This window comes from Botryllus schlosseri, chromosome 2, assembly GCF_051294905.1.
Source record: "Botryllus schlosseri isolate E-star chromosome 2, Bs_hap1, whole genome shotgun sequence".
NCBI lineage: Eukaryota > Metazoa > Chordata > Ascidiacea > Stolidobranchia > Styelidae > Botryllus > Botryllus schlosseri.
In genome coordinates, this window is record NC_137237.1 from 12,356,951 (window position 1) to 12,380,765 (window position 23,815).

The 23,815-nt window shown below is 40.5% G+C and overlaps 1 protein-coding gene across 2 annotated transcripts; it reads right to left on the reverse strand.

Moving 5' to 3' along the window:
- Window positions 1-6,648: 6,648 nt before the first annotated feature.
- On the reverse strand, window positions 6,649-23,472 carry LOC145433597 (glycerol-3-phosphate dehydrogenase, mitochondrial-like). 2 transcript variants are annotated; one of them, XM_080310733.1, is made up of 16 exons: window positions 23,326-23,472; window positions 23,056-23,232; window positions 21,894-22,056; window positions 21,749-21,833; window positions 20,540-20,677; window positions 20,112-20,275; window positions 17,890-18,196; window positions 17,023-17,216; window positions 16,353-16,487; window positions 15,568-15,732; window positions 14,741-14,886; window positions 14,140-14,349; window positions 13,253-13,303; window positions 11,915-12,055; window positions 8,917-9,018; window positions 6,649-7,107 (listed from the first exon to the last, which is right to left on the reverse strand). In XM_080310733.1, the coding sequence occupies exons 2-16, from the start codon at window positions 23,146-23,148 to the stop codon at window positions 6,982-6,984; spliced, it is 2,220 nt and encodes a 739-aa protein (XP_080166859.1). In that variant the 5' UTR covers window positions 23,149-23,232; window positions 23,326-23,472; the 3' UTR covers window positions 6,649-6,981. The 2 variants fall into 2 exon arrangements, with proteins under 2 accessions (XP_080166859.1, XP_080166860.1); XM_080310734.1 differs by lacking the exon at window positions 13,253-13,303 and having other exon boundaries at window positions 23,326-23,471.
- Window positions 23,473-23,815: the final 343 nt, after the last annotated feature.

Below are 23,815 nucleotides of genomic sequence, written 5' to 3' on the forward strand. Positions count from 1 at the left end.
TTCAAGAATGCTGGAGAATACCAAGGAACGCATAAGCGGATGTTATTTATGACTTTGACGAATCGGACATGGCAATTCACAGTAGAACAGGATGTCAAATTGGTCAATATATGACAGCTGTAGTATGTCTCGCCTTTCCTGTGATTGTGGAAGGGATTTTAGGGATTACGTGATATCAAGTTTTCACGATGCTCACCACTCAACTGCCGAGAGGCTCGGATTGAAATTGTATATGACAGTCGATTGCGTGCACCGATTGGTGAAGTAGTTCCGGTTTGTGGATGATTCTGAAATCCGTTTCCTATGACTACTGCGCTCGTACTGTGAAAAGATACACCTCTCGATTCATCTATTTGCTGGACATAGACAACGATGATATCTCATTCAGTTTACGTGCCTAGGAGAAAATGGATTTCATCTGTGAGATAAATAAAATCTTTCAAAAACATTTGATTTTGAGTTACGAGATCAAATTGGCATAATTACACGCAAATTGCTTTAACAGCTTAAATCTTATGTCGCACAGATTGAATTCAAAGTAAGCTTGGTCCCGGACTGTAACAAACCATGGTATGAAATCCGAATCCTGACTCTCCTTATTGTATCGTTAAGCGTGCAGCCATACTCATGCTTTCATGATCTGATCATCTTCAGTGTTTCCCAAACCTTTTTTTACTTAACGGCTAGGGCCGGGCTCAATGATTCGAGTACTCGAATCTGAATCGAGCATTAATTTTAATGATTCGAGTCGAGCAGTAAAAGACGATTTTTTCGAGTACTGAAATTATACGCTGCTCGCCACTGAAAGTTAATGATCATCCGACAGCATTGTCACAAAGTGCAATGAAATCGGTATAATCGAAAAAATACCGAAGTATCTCAGCCATTATATTCTTTGTGGCGGCATAAAGGGTACATATTTTAAATCTGACATATTACATTATGTTATGGCGTCATGATGAGTGATACTCGAATACTCGACTCGACTCGAAGCGAGATTTAGAATCGAATCACTCAGGTACTCGATTTTGCTCAGCCCTACTGAAGGCCGCTGGGCCGCAATCCAGGTATAGAACGCCCCCCCAAACTCCTTCTACCCCCGGCAACAATTATTTGGTTCATTGCACAGTCCCTGCATTGTCGCGTATACTTTTTGTGCTGACCTAATTTATTGGTACGCTATGTCGCAGTCACATTTTCTACGAATCCTAGGACAGACACAATCAGTGAAAACAATCGTGCAAGGCAATTTTTCTTCCAAAACATCGTACTTCGTTTTGGTGCGATATGCGCTTAAATCTTCATGTTCCTCGTTGTACAATGTACATGTGTTCGAATGTGTGCTCATAACTTGCGATCAATAAGTGTCGCTAAATACTTGGTCTATTCATAGTGTTAGGGTTAGCATACGTCCTTCTTTAGGAGGCTTTGTCCTCCTTTTTCGGGTTTTTGAAAATGTCCTCCGAGGACGCCTAAATGTCCTTCTTGTTGGCAATTCGTCTCGTCCTTCTTTACATGCTTTAGAGCAGAGGTCTCAAACACGCGGCCCGCCAGAGCATTTTGTGCTGCCCGCGACGACATTTTAGATTTTTATTAATTTGACAATATATCAGTGTCACATATATCTTTTCAGGTTATAAAGTGAAAATTCCCTCTTAAATTGCTCCGAAAGCCTGAAAATATTCATCAAACTTCACTATCACATCAATTGCAAACGCTACCATCCAGTGGAAGATTCACTATTTCGCCACATTTCCACATCATGATGACAAAACCTGACCCTTAGACGATTCGTGACTGATATTTGTGAGTTGGACTTGGACGCGACCTTTCTTAGAATTACTCACACTCGGGATAACTCGATGGCAAAATGAAAATGACTCGAGTGGACTCAGAGTGACTCGGATACCGTGAATTTGTTAGAACCATGAACGCAACAAACTAAACGCGTATCAGGGGAATAGTAATAGATGAGAAAGTCGCAGCTTGGTATTTCGCGAACTAAGCAAGTAGTTATGACAACCATTGGCAATCTGTTAGTTACATCTTTGGTCGCTAAACCATGTTATTAAGGCCATTTAAAGGTACCGAGTACCGTAGTGGTACGCGCCAACGACGTAACAAAAATGGGCCGTTCGGCGTTCCGACATTTCAATCACTAGGACACATTCATTAATATATTTATGTTTTTTGTCTGCTCCTATTTGAAGATATTTGGCCGTGAGAAGAATAGCTTACTTTTCAGAAGCATACCCAATTCCTGGATTGGAATTACAACGCTCAACTTAAAAAAAAATTGCTATCAGATCATAGTCTCTATAATCAATCTGTTAAATTCAAAATATTCATAGTAGCTGCAAAATTATAACCCGATAGCTTTTATGATGGCATCATACATTTGTCCGCCCATATGGTGTCTATATCTTATAATTAATATATATCAAGTACAACAACAATTCTATTCAAATAGTTAAAAATGCGATAATTCTTTTCGTGCCAGGCCTGAATTGATACAAGAGTAAATCACATTTTGACGATGTGTGTTTACTGTCAGTCTGCTGGATCGGCTCACTTTCAATAGGAAAATTCACTCTCGCTAAATAAGGCCTACTTGGAAAGATATATAATACCCCTATAAATGCTGCGGCCCGCGGCGTTGTCAAAACTGGAAAACTGGCCCGCGAGCGCATTTGAGTTTGAGACCTCTGCTTTAGAGCAAATATAGAGGACAGATTGTAGTGAGAATGGGTATAAATAGGAAATTCGTCGTTCGAACGAATGCGACGACCCTCTTTTTTTTGTTTTTTAGTCAACCGATCGCGAAGTGGAGAAAATTTACTATTTTTTCAAAATTTTTCTCCGGTATTCTAAGTTTGAAAATTTTGAAAAAGAGTCCTCCTTTCCCGATTCCAAAATATGGTAACCCTACATAGTGTCCTAAATGGGGTGGACACAGCCAGATTGAACGGTTCAGTGCATTTCGGATACGTCTCAATTTCCATTTGGCCAAAGGCAATTTTACGACCATTTTTGACTTGCTTGCCGAGCGCTAAATTTGATAAATGGGTATCAATGAAAAGCTGCTACTGTACTGATTACGAAAATTTAAATTTTATCTGCTCATGGCCCTGGAACCCCGAAAACCCAAATCGAAACCCAAATACAGCCTCGAATTTTGAATTCTGATCGAGGTATACATTGTGACGCAATAACACAGTCTGGCTCCTGCTCTTGAGCTGCACTCTCGCATATATGATCAAAATACGGTAGCCCCACATATGAGCATGCGACACAATGGAAAACGACAGTTGAGCATGGGTCACTTTAGCATGGTTCACTTCAGCATGTGACTTTATAACCCCAAAACTAACCCTAACCCGAAACATAACCCTGAAATTAACCGATATATATAACCCAATCCCAAGCCTTACTCCAACCCAGCCCTTAACCCAACCCTAACCCACCGCTAACCCTTAATTTAACCCACATGCTCATGTGTCGCATGTTCATGTCCAATTGTCGCATGCCGCAGCGTTGCATGCTTTAATGACGCATGCTCATTGCTCATATGTTCACGGGTTCAAAATACAACTTAAACATTATAATTATCAATTTACGTATGAGAAAATCTACGGCTATTATTATTCCATTTACAAAGCATAAACGGATTGATTGCTATTTCAAAGTCTTCATTATGCGCGGTGCATAATGCATACCAGATGTCCATTGTGAGCAAGTTACCGGCAACAAAGGCGAGCTGTTCCCAAATCTGGATCATGTACGTCACCAAGCGGTCATGATTGTGGCAAAATTTAATCAAGCAAAAGATAGGTACTTCAGGCATACGTAACTGAAATATGTCTATTAATTGGGTGTCTACCTTTAAAATACGTTATTGGCCGAGACTGACGTGATACTTGAAAGCCCGGCAAAAAAGGCTCCTAAGTTGTCTGTACGGCTCATACTCATAAGAGACGACAATCCTCTGTACCAAAGCTACGAGTTCCTAGTTACATCGTGAAAGCCATGAAGACCAGCGTCCACTCTATTTGTTTTCCAGAAATCAATGATATCAGGAAATCACAAAATTCATGTAGGCCTATCAGCTCGATTGTGGTCAGTGTTCCACTGTGTGCCCTCGCTCTCGACCTATTGTAGGATTAGCGCGTGTAGGTCTATCAGTAGGAAAGGACGCAGTTTGTTTTTGTCCTTGATATTTTGCGGCATACACACCGACTCATGATATACATACACACGATCTGTGCATAAGAATACCATGAGTATAAATTGTTATTTTGTGTCAGAAAATTCAGTAGGATGAGAAGATGAACCCTCTCATGAACTTTGATTTCCAACATAGGCTACTTCCTGCGCATTTCAGTAAATAAAATATATAATACAGTCATGACCGTAACTGCCGCACCCCAAACCCCCCAATTGGGGGGGGGGGGCGAGCTCGAAGGGAGCCCAAAATTATTTCGAGAATTAGCATAAATTATAGAGTATTTTTCAAAAATTTATGCAACTTTCTCAAAAATTTCGAGTCGCGATTTCGAGTTGCCAAGTTTCTTAATTATTTGGTACTCTTCCACAAGACAAAATACGCGAGATTGATCGAAATGGACATATCGGCGAGACATATAAGGTTTTAGGACATGTAACATGCGACTCCAACAAGTGTGTCAGAACGATCGGCAGCGAGAAAATCTGGGCCAAAAAGGACTGTTCTTACGCTGACCGCAAACTTCGTGATATATCATCATCATCATCGTCATTGGTTTATTAGCAATTTTATCAGTTCAATACACCACAAAAAATGCGATACAATGAAAAGACAGGAAGATGTCGAAGCGACAAGGAGTAGTCTATGGAATCTGACACCCACCTTGGCCTCGAGGCGATGTAAAGAGGAGGCATGCACACTGAATGAAAGTAAAGAAGATAGTATAGAAAAAGAAAGCGACAAGAAATAGGGCGGCATGTCATGGGAAGTGAGATCGATAGGTCAGTCGTGGTCCGGTAATCTTGAGGATGGACTGTATTTATTTAGTAGTAATTGCTTGTATTTCGACTTGAATGTGGACATGCTCGTCGACTGTCGGATGGCCGGCGGGATACTGTTCCACACATCAGGTCCGGCATATTTGAAAGAGCGATGATCTTTTCGGTCGATCATATGATATTTGGACGACGTGGACGCACGTGTGTTGTACTTGTGCGCTTTTGATTCCGAGGTAAAGAAGTCATTGAAATATTCAGGGCAACGACCGCAGTGGAGCTGATACCTAAACTTGGCGATTTCTAGTCTCCGCATATCTTCTATGTTTAGGACGCAAAATACATATAGATGTAGCCTAATTGTCCATAGGCGCCTAAATGACTGGCGCCGAATGTTCCTGTCTTGGCAATCTGAACCTCAGAAGACAAATACCATTACGCAGCGAAAAATTATATGCCAATGAAGAAATACCAATTTGAAATCGTGTGCGTCGTTAGTTTAGTACGGTTGGGCGATTCTGTAATTTTTGATATAACAGACAGGAGATCACGAAATGACATCATTCAGCTGTACCGGCAAATTTGATAAAGTGAGCAGAGAGGACAAGAAATTGATAGCAATATATGCAATTCCCGATATTATTGACCGATTTTATCATTAATTATCGAAAATTTTCGCACCTCGCGCTGGCTCACTAAACGGTGGCACTTATATTTCGTGACAAAAGCGAACAACGTGATGGGGGGGTCGGTTTATCACCCTAATGGGAGCCCAAGATCCAAGTTTTATTGGGGGGCCTGGCTAAGTGCTGTTTCGTTCCTGCGAACAGGTATACGCCCGAAGATGTTTAATTATTATTGAGGGGTCCTACCTTTTCAAACACACCTCACCCAGCTCTACCGGTAAATCTGATTACGTGGGCAGAGAGAGGATAAACAGTGATAACAATATATATCCAATTCCCGATCATATTGACCGATTCAATCATGAATTTTTTCACGCGTCTAGACTATACTAGCTCACCCACTAAACGGACGCTTAACACAGATGATAAGTAGAGGTAAACATCGTATAGCCAAGGGGGGTCTGAAGTTCGGGTTATCACCCTATGGGGGGCCCAAGACCATCGTTTTTTTTTGGGGGGGGGCTGACGAAGTGCTGTTACGGCCCTGAATACAGTTTACATAGAATTCGAGAATAGTTATTCCGAACTTTACTGTGATGAATATCAATCACGTTTTAATGTGCATTTGCAAGATTTAGTATAAGAGCGGGTTTATGGGCCCCAGCCGCTAATCTGTCATCTGCGTTCTTTGTGATTAAACACAAACCATGCGTTGCGAACAAATCGCCAACGTCACATAGAAATCGACTACCACCGACTTCGAGGTTTCTGACAAGATTTCCATTCAAGCAATTCAAGGATATTTGATTCCATCGCAAAGTGTACCGAACCAATATCACGAAAATGCAACAACTCACTACCGCAATGTCTCCTACTTCCGATTTACCATCTACCATCCATTCCGGACCCTAACTATGAATCCCACATGAAGTTGGCTTACCTACCCATAGCCAGAGTATATCCGAACGAAAGACAACTTGACCATAGCTCACTGCAATGTTCCTGCCAAAAATTGACTCGACGATGCGGATGCCTACAGAAGATATATTTTCCAAGTAAAATTTCTTTTCGCAATGCCAACTTCATCAATACCAAACTACAGCAATAAAATACACGTCTATGCTATAAGATTTTAAACTTGTCAGGAATATTCGCTAATGAACTGCGCGCGAAGCGAACACTACGGCGATCATACTTATAAGCACAAAGAGAAATGATTGTGAACATCGTTGCATCCTGGCCTATGTAAAAGTGCGACAAAACGCGACGTAATCTCTGATGAATACTGAAGAGTACCAATATGCGTTCTAGTGAGAAAAAAAAAGAAAAATACCCTAAACGCATTAGTGAAAACAAGTTACAGTCCCCCGCCGCTTCTTTGCACGGAAACGTCAGCCCTGTCGAATTTTTTCAGTTCGCCCTGTCTCATTACAGTGGCCAGTCTGTTCCCGGTGACTCTGCCTTCACGCATGCTGCTCATAAGCTGTCAAAGACGTCACAATGGTAAGCAATTTCGGAAAATGACAGTGCAGATCTAGCATATTCTAAAATTTCGGGCAAAATTATTCATTACGAGGTTTATCCAAGTTCATAAATTCTGAATCTATTGATTCTGACCTTGATATCTCTGATCAGGAGTAGCGTACAGGATATTTCACAAATGTAGCCATCTGTTCTCAATTACATATCTCGAGTACAGCAATTACCGTGATTTATAGATGGTAGATTAATATCCGTCGCATATACTATGCATGGTACAGTAAGTAAGTGGTATTACCCTGGAAAGTTTTCTCTACTTACGCAAAATGGCAGTAGACTGCATACAGTTGTACTTCTACAGATCATTAAGTCAAATTGAAACTTCTAGCATTTTAGAATAGAATTCGTGTGAAATCACCAGAGGTGGTCAGTAACGAAGTACTCAAGTAGTTTTCCTCTACTTCTGGTATTTACTCAAGTAGATCTTTCTTTCTATACTTCTACTTCGTAATATTTTGTGAACTACTTACTTACTTTTCGCTATTTTCAGTTTGTCAAGTAGAAGTAGTTTAATCCCCCAATAAGAAAGATAGCCTTAGGAATTTCGGGGCTGTATTCAAGTAGTACCAACATTTAATTTTCATAAAAGTCATGTAATACCCAGAATTTTTGTTGCGCTTTGAGTACAGTAGATATGAAGTGACAATTTTTTTAACGACAGTATCGCTGAATATAATTTAGATACCGGGTTGCGTGGTTCCGTTCACACATTGTCGCCTAAATAAAATATTTCATCGCAGTAGGTATGGCCTCCCATAACGTTTGAAACTACCGTTTCGTAATCCAGCAATTCTATTATACCTAGTAGCCCATGACGTGTCCTAATCTACAAAAGTGGATTTGACTTTTTTACCGTTAGACCTGTTTTAGCCTACCACCGTTGAAACTATCTGGACAAAAAACATGAAATATATATTCCGCTTTTTAGAAGTAGTATTTGTATTTTTCTTTCAAATACGAGTAGTATACGTTAAGTTCTAATTATAGTTTCAGTTCTTCTGTCTGGTGAACATACATGTGGAAGTATAAAAGCAAGTATAGTGATTCCTTATATTTTCCGAAAATAGAGCTATACACTATATGGCATTTTTGCGATCTGCCATGTTTTTAATTAGCGTATACTAATCTTGCAAAGTGTTAAAGCCGTATTTGACACAACTTCTCTGTATTGCTCTTCGATTGAACTAGGGGCCTTATAATATGGAGGAGAGCGCCATGCCGTGATATTCTCTAAAATGGGGTTTTCGAGTAAACAAAGGATAAGCATCGCATTTCCCTAACAATACTATCATTTACATCCCATGATGTGGACGACTGCTTATTCTGTCAAAAATTGACAGCTCCTGGGATGCATCAATATGAATCAAGCTCTCTACACCTTCAGAATAGCTGCATTTGCCGCTTTTGACAGTCCATGCGAACGAATTACGATCGTTTTCACAACTACTTACTTACTTGAGTAGATTTAAAGTCAGTCAATTCTATTTCTACTTCAAGTAGCTCCAAGTTGCGTATGAAAGAAGTACTTCTATTCGTACTGGAGTAGATTTTTTCGTCACTACTTCTACTTGAGTAGCTTTCTTGACTACTTTGACCACCTCTGGAAATCACATATATTGCCAATGTGTGATATTCAGCAAATGCAGTTACTGAACGTTACAACATCAGCACCGGTGGTAACAACATCAGCACCTCGCTTGTCTCAACTGTTGCACACAGTTCTCGCGCTCACAAGACGAAAATATTTGCGAACCTGTAGAAATTCATCCAGTTCCACCTGGCCGTTCTTATTCAAGTCCACTTCGTTCAACATGTCTGTCAAGTCTTCCTCTTTGATCAAGCCGTTCTCGAATTCCTAAAAGCCAAACAAATGATTTGCTTGTAACACACTCGTGTCATATCAGACATGGGGTGATTACTTTATGATTGTAATCGATTGCGATTACGATTACTTATGAATGACGCGATTACGATTACGATTACGATTACAGCAATATCAGGAAGTAGTCGATTACGATGACGATTACATTGGAAAAGTAATCACGATTACTCACGATTACATTTATTTTGCATCTTAGAAGCTATATTGGAAGACAATATATGGATTGCACTGAAGAGGCCTAATGAGATAACAAACTCCCTTTAAAAGAGATCCGGCATTTGCTTGTTGCGTCATAATGTACCCATTGCCCATTTTAAAGGGGTCAATTTATCGCGCCCAATGATTTGCATTCTTGCCAGGGCCACAATTACCGCACCCCAAATTTCCCAATATGGTGGCCCAATACTCAAAAAGTATTTCGTAAACTAACATAAGTTATAGAGTATTTTGAGAGATCTAATTAACTTGAAAATCCTCTCTAGATCAGTGATTCCCAACCGCGGCTCTGAGAACCCCATGCGGCTCCGAGCTAGCCTACTTGCGGCTCCCATTGACGGTGGAAAATTCAACAAAAATATCATAAAATCAATTTAGAACAAACAAAAAAACTGATTTTCAAAAATTACACTTGCTTGGCTTGGAATCTGGAGTTTATAATTAAGGGTCGAGAGCAATTCCTTTGCTGTCGAGTAGCGATTCTCTACTCAGCAACGATTTCGTTACTCAACTCACGTCAAAAAGTATGCTCACACTCAAATGCGTTTGGATCGTCACTCAAATTTAAGTCTGCTCATCATCAGACTTGATTAAGTGCAGGTGGTGTTGCAACACGTTTTACAAAGCTATCTGACCATCAAACCGATGGATTATTTGACTTGATTGTTAAGTTCAACGGCCGCATTGACGGAATGAATGCTTTTTTCCCCATGATGAAAATATTTTCAAGTCCTATTGTAGTTAATGTGGCCACTGACTCTGTTAATTTACAGCTTGAGTTGCTAGACATGCAGTCAGATATAAAGACATGACCATTTGTTTGTGCGTCTCACGAAAGTTTTTCTTCTAGTCTGCTACGCTTGAGCCACTACAATATCGTTTGATTATATAACAAACCGGAGGTCACGAATTAACAACATACACTAAAGTAATTATAACAAGATACCGGAGGTTAGAATTATGAATTACGTGCCCCAGCTTTACAGGTATAGGTAATTCTGTGGCGAGATAGCGCAGTAGTATAATCCACGGCTGCAACGCCATTGGGTTGCGGGTTCGAGTCCGACCGAGGTCGACTTCAGAAATCCTTTCTAAGTGTTGGAGGTTTATCTAGGCTCCTCCTCGCCGCCTCTTCCGCGTAAGCGGTGTCTTACAATAAGCCTAGAAGTGGGCCGTGCTACAAGTCGGCAGATACGGAATCAAAAATGAAGAAAATCGGCCTGGTGTAACTGACCGTTGTAGTCGACAAACACCAAGATTACCTCAAACAAACAAACGGTACAGGTGAATCTGACCATCGGGGGCTGAGAGAGGATTAAAAATCAATAGTAATATAATGCAATTAGTGACGAAATTAAGTCTTCAACTTTCGATTACCAACCTATGGTGGACGAACTGCTGTTTTGGTCTTAATTCCAGCTACAGCCCATGTTAACATGATATATAGGCCCATGGCCATGGCCACGCCAATGTTAAGTAAAGTTGGCACCCGTTTCAAGTAGAGTCATATGAGAATAAGATGAAGCGAACATAAAATTCTGCCTTCAACTTAATACAGATATTGTACTGCAAGCTGCCGTTACGAGAAACGGCAAAAACGGCTCGGTTTTGATATATATATATCACCAGCTGTTGATTTTTACTGCTTCGTTGTGGAAATCGCAATGTTTTATTTGACGAGTACAAAATTTCAAATCTTGATGTACGTACGTAGCCTACTTGATAGGCCTACTGCTCGCCAAGCAGCTACGGTTAAATTGCGTTTAACTGAGCATAAGCATAACCAAACATCAACCATAAGTTACTATTTTAAAGTAGGCAGAGCGGAGATAAATTATCCCGCTGCGAGGTAGTGGCGTGTGGAACGTGTTGATAACCTGATATATAGCACGACAGGTGTTCTTACAATGACACTAATGTGCGACGTATGTACATGTGTTCAATTGTACATCGAATATCTATTTACTGTGGATACTTCTTACGCAATGACGCGCAAAGCTAATAGGCTGCTTCTGACGTAATAATGAGCTGTGGCGTTTGAAAATCAGACGTGTGTGCTGTCACGAGCCTGGTATAACATCTTTTCCTTGTTCACGAATGTTCAGTTTATGTCACAGTCCTTCCAAAATAAAAAGTAATCGTTCTTTCACAGAGAAATCGATTAAATATGAGAAGTAGTCGATTACGATTACGATTACTTCGGGATTTTTTCGAATGTAATCGATTGCGATTACGATTACTTGAAAATGCTGTAATCGTCGTAATCGATTACGATTACTAATCGCGATTACCCCATGTCTGTGTCATATATGGAAAAAAATTGACTGTTCGACAAGTACCTATTGCAAAAAAGGTAGCAAAATTGTTGTATTGAAAAAAAAGGACACTAGACATTCAATCTGACTATAGGTCAGTAACGAAGCACGTCTACTTTTTCAGAGTGCTCAAGCTCAAGTAGTTATGTTTTAAGACTAACTGGCAACTAGGTTAAAGAGTCCCTGTATATTGGTTACTCACTCAAGTCCTTTTCACAACTTCATTTTCCTCTTCTACTTGTAATTGAGCAGAAATTATGACGCTAGTTCTACTTCTACTTTGAAAGCTAACGCTGGCTAACTTCACAGTAAAATAATGTCAACGAGTGCAGCCTTACCGAATCCAGCACGGTCTTCAAGTCTTGCCGCGTCACGAATCCCTTTCTGCCTTTGTCAAACAGATTAAATCTTCTTTTGTACCTTTCCATGTCGACGGCGTTGAGATTTACGTTCGAGGCGTCCTCGGCAGACTCCCTGGCCTGAGAAATGTAATCAAAACACGACTGAAGCCACCCATACCGACAAGCAAGATGCAAAGAGGAGCTTTTCGAGCACTTGTTAGACAGATTACATCGGTGTGGTCTGCATGAAGCCTTCCATGCGCGCAAGTGAAATATTTTAGGTATATGTTTTCAAGGGTCCATCGAATTCGATTTTCCAGCATGAGATGATAGATATGCACAGCCAGTACAAGATGTCACGAGGAAAAGGACAGAGCGATAACAAAAAACACATCAAAACATTCGAGAACAAGGGAATGAGCAACAAAATATAACCAGATTCCTTTCCGGCAAGAGCCCATCAGGATTGATACACAATGCACATATCGCCGGAAAAACATCAGCAATTACTATCGCTTCTGAATTTAAGTTGAGGCAATAGCCACGAGTCAGATTCCAGACTAGACTCGATGTCTTATTTACCAAAAAATGGAAACATATCCGCACTCTGCGGTTGGAAACTGTAACTGGTTCTATTTCCAACGTAAATTTCATCAATGCCAACATGGTTAACACGGAGCTGCAAGAAGATTCAGCCGTGTGTTAAATTTCACCGTATTCCTAAAACACCAGCAAGGCGATGATGATTCAAGAATAGATATAGCATGAACGAAATGATAGATCGTACCAATACAACTCCAGCGAAAAGCCAAGTTAGAAGTAGAGACTGCTTCTCAAAGCCAAACGTGACTTGCTTGAGTATAATTATATTTGTTGACGTAGGTGATTGATGGGACCAAACCTGGTGATAATGTGGCTGAATACTGAATTGCATGAATTTTACATCATTACACAATCGATATTGCACATATGAACCAGATTAAAACAGGGTCTTTCATATCTCAATCACAATAGTTCGACCGGGCCAAATGATAATTTCCGTATTTCGAATTCCAAACGCTTGAGTGCAGATGTAGAAGTATGAAGACAGCGGGGCCACAGAAAGTACTCAAATAAAAAAAACAGGACACTGCATGATAACCGAAACCGATAGCTCGAAGGCACGCTGTGCAAAAAAAAAGAATAATAGCGGTAGGATGAAGTGGGTGGAAATTAGACTTTTTTAACAACCAAGCAGATGTCACCAAATTAGTTTTTCCAGTGATTCGGCAAAGGAAGGCATGAGGTTTTAGGAGTGCAAAAGCAACAGGCAATACACCGAGCAATCTCGTCAACCTTTCTTTCTATATACCGAGTAGCGTCCTCTGAAAGAAGTTTAGCGTAAGCCTGCAACAAAAACACCGACGTCACTTCACTATCTGGCTATCGTGCGAGTCGCAATCCAGGCCTGTTCCGGTCCTACGAGCACCACCCGTCTCGCAACCGCAGAAGGAATCCTTCCAAGCGTTGGAGTAAGCTGGTCTCTGCCAATCAGCAAGCTCACACAAAAACACGCATCTTACAAACGATCGAATAACATCGGTAGAGGTCACAGCTCGCAAACAAGTCTGTTGTCTCGACGAGTAGTAATTAATTCAAGAGTATTATTCTGCTTGTACTTCGGACGGATGGGTAGAATCGTAACAAGCAGAATAAGGTCGTTTTAGGTACCAAAATGGCCAATGGAGGATTGTATCGTGGGCAATCATTTTTCCTAAGGGGCTAAATGAGAAGCAGAAATATCGAGGCGGGCCGAGCCAAAAGCTTATACGGTACTATATTCTGCAGCGCATTAATTTTATATCCAAATTAAAAACAGCGAATGACATTGTTTACACAGGTAATATGAAAGTGAGAGTTATTTACAAAGTGAAATCAAAATCACATCCCACGTAATTCGTAATGCAATACTGGCAACAAAACAAGGTTTGAACTATAGCTACTGTACAAAAACAGCATATTTTGCAATACTGGTTACATCTTGAATCTGGATTACACACCGTACGTAAGTTTTACTTTAAAAAATACAAGCAACCTTTCGCAGGGCCGGTCAGACTCGGATCCCGGACCTTAAAATGCCCAGGTCTGCTCTCGACAAAGGTTCAAGACCAATCTTAGAGACAAGCGGGTTTCCAAGTCCGACCTACAGAAAGCAACAACAGCCAAAATACAACGGCACACACCTTTTTCCCCATTTCGTGATAAATGAAATGCATCGCTGCTTTGTGCTCCTCCTGCGCCCGCTGGTTTGACCAATTCAATTCTTTCTTCATTATTCTAACGATCGCGGGCAAAGCTTCTTCCGCGGCCTGCGTGTTCAGGAACGCGAGACGCGTCCGCCTGGCGAGTACGTCCACAGCGGTGCAAGCGTATTCTTTCATGGCATAGCTGATCTAAAGAAAAAAATAACGCCTAATGAAAAATCAGGACTCCGCAGCAAAGATAAGGGGATTTTATATTTTCAAAAGGATATTCATTATTATTTTGATGATGTCATGTCTAAATCCAGTAATGACCGAAATTTGTTCAAAAGTGGTTTAAAAATTATCCAAATCTGGCCAAAATCTCCAAATTCATAATTAATTTGGTACCACATATCATGTCTAAATCCATGTTCAAATCAGGTAGCCTAATAACTGAAATTAGCTGAACAGTGGCATGCAGATTGAGATTGATTAAAAATTCCATGTTCAAGTCCGAATTACAGCTTCGAAATGATCATGATTCCATGTCGGATCCAAATCCGGCCAAAATCGTTCACGGAGATTAAAACGAGAAACTCACTTCGGCTTCAATGTACGGAAAATCCTCGACCAGACGCTTCCCGACGATGGGCCAACGGCGTCCCGTCACCATTGCCATCCTGGCGATATTCACGGCCCGGGTCCCGTACGTGTTGGACAGATGCTTGGCCACGTCCGTTTCGAGGCCTTTCACGACAAGGAATCACAATTTGGGATAGAAAGACGAAATAACCGGCCGGTAGCAAGAGTATTTCGATGTTTTCTGAGTACTCCAATAGGTTTTGTGTACTTGCGCTGCTTGCTCGAGCGGTTATGGTTTTAGAATATTTCTACTTCTGCTCAACAGTAGTTTTTTAGACTAAACTACTCACGTTTTGAACAGTAGATAGTAGATTGGGGATAAATTTGACCACCTCTGGAATTAACGGTACCTTGCTTCCAGAGGTCGTCAGTAACGAAGCACTTCTACTTTTTGAAGTACTTGAAGTAGATTTTTCCTACTCACACTACTTTTTAAGTAGTTATGATTTTAGACTACTTCTACTTGATAGTTTTCACTTTTGTAGGCAAAAATAAGCGTAGAATACCTACTTACTTACTTGTAAACCACCACTCCCACTTCTACTTGAGTAGAAATTCCAGCATTACATCTACTTGAGTAGCTACGGTGACTACTTTGACCATCTCTGCTTGCTTCCGAAAACTTACGAAGTACTACTACTTTTTTGGAGTAGCCTATTCAAGTAGGTATTGCATACCTGCGCCACTTGCTCAAGTGGTTATGATTTTCGAATACTTGACAGTCACATTACTTGTACTTCTACTCGAGCACGGACGACGACTGCATTGACCGACTCTGCCTCTTACCGTAGTCCTGGGCCAGTTTGATGTAGGAGTTTGGTGTCCAGCCGTGTCCGCCGTCCAACACCATCCCGTCCGTTCTGCTGCCTTTCGGCGCCTTGAGCTGACAGTGCTTCACGGCGGCCTCCATCGCGTCTTGCGCCATGGATCGGTAAGTGGTCCATTTCCCGCCTGATCATGCAATCAATACGGTTAATATTTGATCTCACATCAATTGATCCCGGTGAATCAGTGATTGCTTCTTTGAATATGTAGTATTGCAAGAAATACACTCAACTAAATTCATTTTCCAACGACACGCTGAGCGAACACATAGGGCCCTTCATCATATTCAAACTAAGAGCTGGCCATTATCTCTTCAGTAGAAATATCGGGATTGGCCTGTTGAAATGAGAGGGGTCTTCAGTATTGAGTGATTTATGAAGACCGTGAGAGTTCACTTCTTGGTGAAAAGGCTGAAAATTAGTGGATTTGTGAACTGCAAGTACGCCTGCTGGGCTCAAAGTACTAGTTTATTACTCAGTCCGGGGATATACTTCTCAAAATACTGTACACTAATTCTAAGTTTCAGTTGAAATACAACAAAAATTGCTATATAGGTTATATCTGTACCAGCTCAAAACTTTGACGTTGGCCAGGCTTTCATTCAGACACGACCCCACAGCGCATGGCCCTAGGTGTCGGCCACACTGCAAAGAGTCAAAGCCAGAAACACGGAGATTGTAATACTGGATCAGGATTAAACTCACAAATCCAAATAAAATAGGAGCATGCGTTGAACCAAAGCGCACCTGCAATAGTGATCAAGTTGCTTGGGCTTACATCGACGACGTGATTCCTGGATATGGATTGAGTGTTCGTAGAATTTGGATCGGTCACCAACGGTCTTATGCCGCTCCATGCCGCCAGTACATCGCCCCTCCGAACTGAAATCGGTATATTTTCATAGACTCAAACAAAATGTATATCAACTCCTACTTCAACTCTTAAAACTTGGAGCACCACAACTCCCACATCGACTAAATTTTATAGCTTGCATTGTTGTAGAGTGGATGAGAGACATCGCTGTCAACCTATTATATATTGTGCATTTCCATACGTTGCTGTTATACCATTACATATACGTATTTTATTTCTATAACGATCCTAAGACAGTAATTGAAGAGACTCTTGAAGGTACAGAACTTCAATACACAATTGAATATTATATTCATATTGAAATAAACATGAATAGTTTCGACTGACACTCATCAGGGGTAATCCACAGCAACTAGTAAAGAAATGAAAGAACTTTGTATATCAGCAGACGTATAGCCATCACAGGCATGAAAATTCGAAAAATCGAGGTTTAAGCTCAATGTACATTACATAACTGTTGACATTCAAGTTTAAAAAGTATATACAAAGTATACTATTGAAACTCTAATGCGTTTTTGGTATAATTTGATACTGCCAACATACCTCTGACGTCGGGACTCAGGTAGTTCTTGATTTCGGACAGTATGAATTTGATGTCGGTCTCGGTAGGTTCCGGACTGTGCGTTATTTCGGTCGGGCTGTCAGTGGTGCCGGCGATGGTCAGTCCCTCCCAGGGCAGGAAGAAGATGACGCGCCCGTCGGAAGTGGACGGGTCCAAAAGTCCCATCGTGTCAGGGCTGAAGTACATGGTAGAGGTCAAAAGTCGCAAAAGAGTACACAAACCGACGGTGTTCAAAGTAGTCAGCGTCACTCCTCAGGTAGAAGTAGAAGTAATGCCATTAATTTTTTCTCAATTACAAGTAGAAATAGCAACTACTTTGAGTAGGAGTGGAAATTGAAGGTCTGAAAAGTGCTCGAGTAACTAGTTTCAAAGAGTACATTTGGCCGATGGATCGCATACTTTTCGCAGGTGGGTAGGGCCAGTTACATCACCAATAGTACAATTTCTGAAAATTGATTCAGATACCGCGATACAGGGGGAATCTTTAGCAGAGTTGTCCCGACAATTTCACTCATAAAAGTCGAGGAAGTGTATCCCAAAACTACTTTCTACAAAATTCAATGTGTAAAAAGTAAGAAGCATTGCCTATAAAACTGTGGAGTTGAAGTAGCCTACCACCCAAGTAGTTCAAGCAGGCAAAACCTATACATTTAGGTACATTTCACTCATGAAGCAATGCAAACTCATCCGAAAACGACTTTCCACTTTTTAAAACTTGAATTGAAAAAGTAGGTTTTCCTAACAAACTGCTCAAGTTGAACCGCTTGAGTAAGTATTGCAAGTAGTCGAAAGGTACTTGATTGCTCCAAAACAGTAGGAGTACTTCTTTACTGATCATCTCTGCTCACCTGTAATAATCCGGCAATATGACATGGACTCCCGCGCTGGGCTGACAGATTTTCGGCCTCTCGCCGTCGTCCATGCTGCGGATTGAATCGGTGAACGGGCCGGTAGAGTTGACAACACATTTCGCGTAGACATCAAACACGTTGCCGTTGGTGTTGTCTTTCACCTTTGCACCACAACAAACTTCCTTCCCGGTTTCGTCTTTCTTCTTCAAGAGCTCCACTACTTCGACGTGGTTGCACATTGCCGCGCCCTGTCTCGCGGCAGTCAGGGCGAGGGCGATGTTCATGCGGGAATCGTTTTGTTGCCCTGGCAAAATATCAATTCCAACTGAGGAGCTGCGGCAACACAGTCTTGGGGTAGATGTGTGGGTCTTTACCCCCTAATTTGGAGGCTGAAGTAGTTTGCTTCCTCACATCACGTTTTTGAGATAATATATGCGTCCATTCAAACAGAAGTGGTCGAAGTACTTCTACTTTTTGTGCGTACTCAAGAAGGCTTCGTCTGCCTGCTCTGCTTGCTCAAGTATCAAGTTTTTTCAACTACTCCAGCTTCTACTTCAATAGTTTGTATGCAAAATTACCCAGGCTACTTTTGGTCTTGAAAAGTAGAAAGTCGTTGTTCGATGAGTATGCATGACTTTTACGGGTGAAATTGAAGAACCGCGTGAAATTACCCCTTTCTCATCGTGACACAATGTATTTTGGAAGATTTTACTTATTTGTCTGTGCCATTATCTGCTTTGTGTTAATTAGTTAATCATCTAGAGACTTGTAAATTGGAGGCCTCACGATTAACTTCTAAAATTGTAAGATCCCACGGCATTACTTCTACTTGAGTAGCAACACTGACTGCTTTGACCGCCAATGGTTGCAATTGCAATGAGTAACGGCAATCGTCAAGAAGCTCTACTGGATCAACACCAGCTCACATATTGAGATTGCCGATTGAGTTCAGCACAAACGGGCTTTGCCTGTGCCCAGTGGGCCAAGGCTACATGGGGCCTCTTCATAACCTGCATATTTTTCGACAATTACGTAAGCTACTTCTCATTGGGTGTGCATGCCTATTTTAACATATTCACAAAGTCGTTTTGAGCTTCCTTCCTCTCTTTTTGCTGTGTTGCAATATTGTGGTGAAATCTGATGAGATTTTTAATGAACTGAACAGCTGCACTCGGCGGATGCCTCATGTTGTGTACGTTTGAACCCTTGACCGAGTACAAACCAATATCTTCACTAATCCGTCGTTAATAGAGCGGAACAACTCATTTTAATTTATATGATGCAGATTACGTTAATCGCTGTGGAAAGTAGTGACAGATTAAAGTGACTGGCTGTTTTTTTTTGAAATGCTAAGCTTTCCGCGACACGCTGTTGTTCAATCGAATGCCAGACTGATAGTTGCTGATGAAAAAGCACCGCCATTTCATCCAGGACACGGTCCATAACACATTCTTCATTCGCCAGGCACACAGGCCAGTGTCGGCCAGAAACATTCAAAGTCTCCATCCAATCACCCAATGCCTACAGACATTGGCAGTGGACAATAGCAAACTGGTTTTATACATGCTGTAAGTTCGCGACAGATTTCGGAAATTGTTTTAGTGATACACTAACCATAATAAAGTACTCTTTGTAAATTAGCAAAAATTTCAAACTAACTTCTGCATTTTCACGACATTTATACCTATATCATTCCACAAATCGGTATGAAGACAAGGCAGAAGGGCGAATAAAATTGCATACAACATTCATAACGGCACATTTCGAACCATTTAGAAAAAAATGCACCAAAGACACAACAGCATAAGGGGATAGGTATGTCAGTCATGTTATTAAATTACGGTATATATTTTTGCTGACGAAGTCGAAAGCTGTTGGCTGTTACCGACTACTAATACAATTGATACCTTCTGGCTTCTTGGACTGAAGGTTATATTATATTTAACTTTGGCAAACATTTTCGAAGAAGTTTACAAACTATACACTTACTACTTCTACAGGAGAACTAATTGGGTATTCATCATAAGACCAACAATACAACAAATATACCTTACTGATATGAATATGTTAGTTTCAGAAACCGGAATACTCAGCACCAAGTGAGGTCTCCAAATTATTAATTAATGGGCTATTGTCGTTCATAACTATGGAGCTTTGTCGTCAAACTCATTAATTATGCATGTCAAGTGACCTTGCCAAAACCAAGAGAAAAAGCTTACCATCGTAATAAACAATAGATGCTTTCAATTTGTCTTTCTTAAGCATGGGAAACCTTTCAAGAGTTTTCTCTCTTCCTAAAAGGTAACTCGATCGGAGGCATTGACGTCCAGCGACAAAGTCATACATCTTGATGCCGGCCCAATAATACGGCACCAAATACCATCTGTAATGGACAAGTCGTTATATCTTTTCAACACAGATACTTTTTATTTTGGTCTTCGGTTATAATCTTGAATCTATTCGATCTTAACTGAGTCTAGTGGCACTACACCACTACTATATATTTTTCAATATCAGGTAATTGCCACATACTCGAAGGAAATCGATACAAAATAGGAGAGTGAGGGTCCACGGTCAATGACTTTCAAGCTGAAGTATTTAGCACTATTGTGAAAAATGGACACTGCAGTCAAACAAGCCTACTCACTCATAAACTGGAAGCATGATAGGCAGGGGCGCAGACAGATGCGGGGCAATCTCAAGCAAATTGGCTCTTTCGTGCAGAGCTTCTTTCACCAAATGGTATTGTTCGCGGTCCAGTCTCATGATAGCTTTTTGCAAGTATCTAAGAAAAGCACGCACAGAATTAACATACCATGACAATCGAAGCATAAATATTTGGATTTGGAGCAGACTACCTAACTAGACCAAGGCAAAATAGCCAATCTAATAAATTGTTTTGCAGCCAGTATGGCATTCCACAGGAATAAACATATTACAAATCATGCAATCTACATTGAGGTTGACATGGTGAAAGTCGAATGAAAATAACCGTAACCATCAATAATTTTCTAAAGCACTGAAATACGGGACCACTGATGATATTTCCAATATGTTGGTTGCAACCTAAGAAACTACTGGTCTGTAGTTGAAACTCTATTGCCTCGTGCAATTTGAGTAAAGTAGAGGCTAACACTTAGCCGGATGCAGTAGGCCTAATATTACATAGCTAAATACATATAGTGATATAGACATATACCTTGAAGAAATGTGGCCTACATGGGGTATCAGCAAAATCAGTAATAAATGCAAGAAGTCTACAGGCTACGGCTACCAGTGGTTATTGGAAGTTCCATATTCTGTTAAGCCTCTTCCGTGTTGTGGATAGAATTTACAGTCATCCTCAATTCATTCACATTGATATTCGAGACCACATGAATTGGATATGGCTAGAGGTCATCAGTTCAATCTACATAAGCCTAACAACCTCAACAGACTTCACAGAGGCTTGCACTACGTTCATGAAAACGTGTGATAATCGCTCACGCCACACTTAATTATGGTACAGTACATTATCACACATGTCATACTGATAAATGACACCAGCCGTTCATCAAGATACTGCAAATGATGTGCAGTCAGAATTTGATACAACTAAACGATAAGGTGTAAGATATATATAATGTAGTATCAGATGATTTTATTGTCTCCGTAAAACATTATTTGGGCAATTTAAACATTGGTTATGGAGTAAATCTTCTACAAATTCAAAATCTGATCCAGTATCAATTGTCAAACTTTAACATCGCCAGGTAAGCGTGAATCGATTATGGTCAAATTTCAAATTTATATCCAACACATTTAAGATTGAGTTGATATAAATACAAAATAGCAATTACAGCCTACTGTAGCATACCTCACACCACCATGTATAAGCTTTGTGCTGCGGCTACTTGTTCCAGAGCTGAAATCATGCTTTTCAACCAGTGCAGTGGACAGACCTTAAATAAGATTGTGATACATCAAACACATTGCGGCATCATGCAATACGACCCAATTACCTCTCGACACGGAATCCAATGCAACGCCACAACCAGTTGCTCCGCCGCCGATGACCAACACATCAAATTCAGTGGTGCATTGCAGTGCTTTGATTTGTGCTTCACGTGATGGCAATGGGTTATTGACCCAGTCGGGCAATGCTACATCCCGGGCTTGAAAAACCTGGAGTTTACATGAATTTATTTTATAAAATTCGCTGTAAACATGAATCATTGACCAACTCTATCACAACAAGTGAAAATGAAATGTATTTAGACATGTACACGGGTAGCCTACATTGCCATTTGCCACAAGACTACACGAGCTATGTGCTATAGTAGCCTACTATAATGAAAATATTATTCATTTTTTGAATTCATTGTCCAGGCAGCCGATATGCAATCACCAACACATTAAGTGGGTCTCAGGATAAAAAAAAGTATTTTGTGATCGATGTGAGAGTATAATCAACAAGGAATGACCAAGGTGAGACATGAAAGATGGATCACAATCTAATCCAATGTATTATATATAGCTCCGAGTCTATAATTCCTGGGTAGGTAGTCACAACGGAAACCAAAATGTTTGTCCACTTGAGCTAGTTTTTGTTTTTCTACAGGCAAACAATATTGACGGAATTAGGTTGGTTCAATGTTATGTTATATGCTATCCAATATACTTCTAAGCGAAGATTTCAATATGTAGGCCTACTTATGTCTCCCAAGAAGATATATTGTAATTGTATGCTCGTGTAATCTTTAGATATATCATAGTATAGGAGTTATGAGTATTATCATACCATTGAAAAAATATAGCCCCAGTTTCTTTTTGTTTCGAGACATATGTCTAAACCAAAGCAGAGCCGGGTGATTCCAATCTAGCTAGCGTTCAATCCAGTACAGCTTTATTGAATGTACGCTAAACACTCCATATTAAGAATCAATCATACCTCATCAATTTAAATAATTCATAATGTCAAAATATTTGCATAAAAATCAAAAGTTGAACGGAATAAAAGAACTGAGCTAAGTCTATCAAACAAACACAAATTTCGATTTATAGATAGTACTAAAAATGGAAGAACATGGCATGCAAGCTGAAAGACAAATATATTTATAGATACAAACATGGGCATGAGATGAAAAATGAAGCAACTACTCTATTTATAATAAAAATACTTACTTCGCTCGATTTCAGGTTCTTATATCCATAAAGGCCTACAACTGTAGCTCCCGCAGCAACAGCGGTTCCCCAAACCTTCCGTTGCCTCCACATACTAGCAGTTTTGTGACAAGTTCAGCGTAGTCGCATAACACGCAACTCCGTATTTGTAGGCTGTTTTATATTTATTGACTGGAGCTGAAACGATATTTCGTGATTGATCAAAGCGTAGTTACGAGCAAAAAAGTTTTGAACATAGTACAAGGATTAATATGATAGAGGGAACTATACCGTATCCACCCCTGTGAGCAAAGTGGCCACGAAGCCGACCATACGTAGAGCACGAAGCGAACGCTCAGCCAGTTTCAGTTCAACTTTGCAAATTAGAAGTATCCCGTTTCTGTTTTTGTAACACAGCTGGACCACAAATGTCACGCCTGCGCGACACCTACCGATGTATAAATATTTTAGGGAAGTAATCAGAGTTCCGGTTTTGTGCAATAGTCTAGCCCGACAAAGAGATTCGATGGGATTGTCTTGTGTTCTTTTCATTGGGGAACTCTTGAAAAGTTCTCAAAATGCATTTAACGCTTAATTACGATGCATTACGATCAGATCATCATCGTAATTTTATTAAAATTTTCATCAAAACAAGGACAATAAATACAGTCCAGACCATAAAACGCTCTATTAATTGTTAGTGCGATTATTGAATGTCACATGCGAGATCCGACACTGCCATTTTCTGCTAGTGCGGAATGCTGAGTTATCGTCATCGATT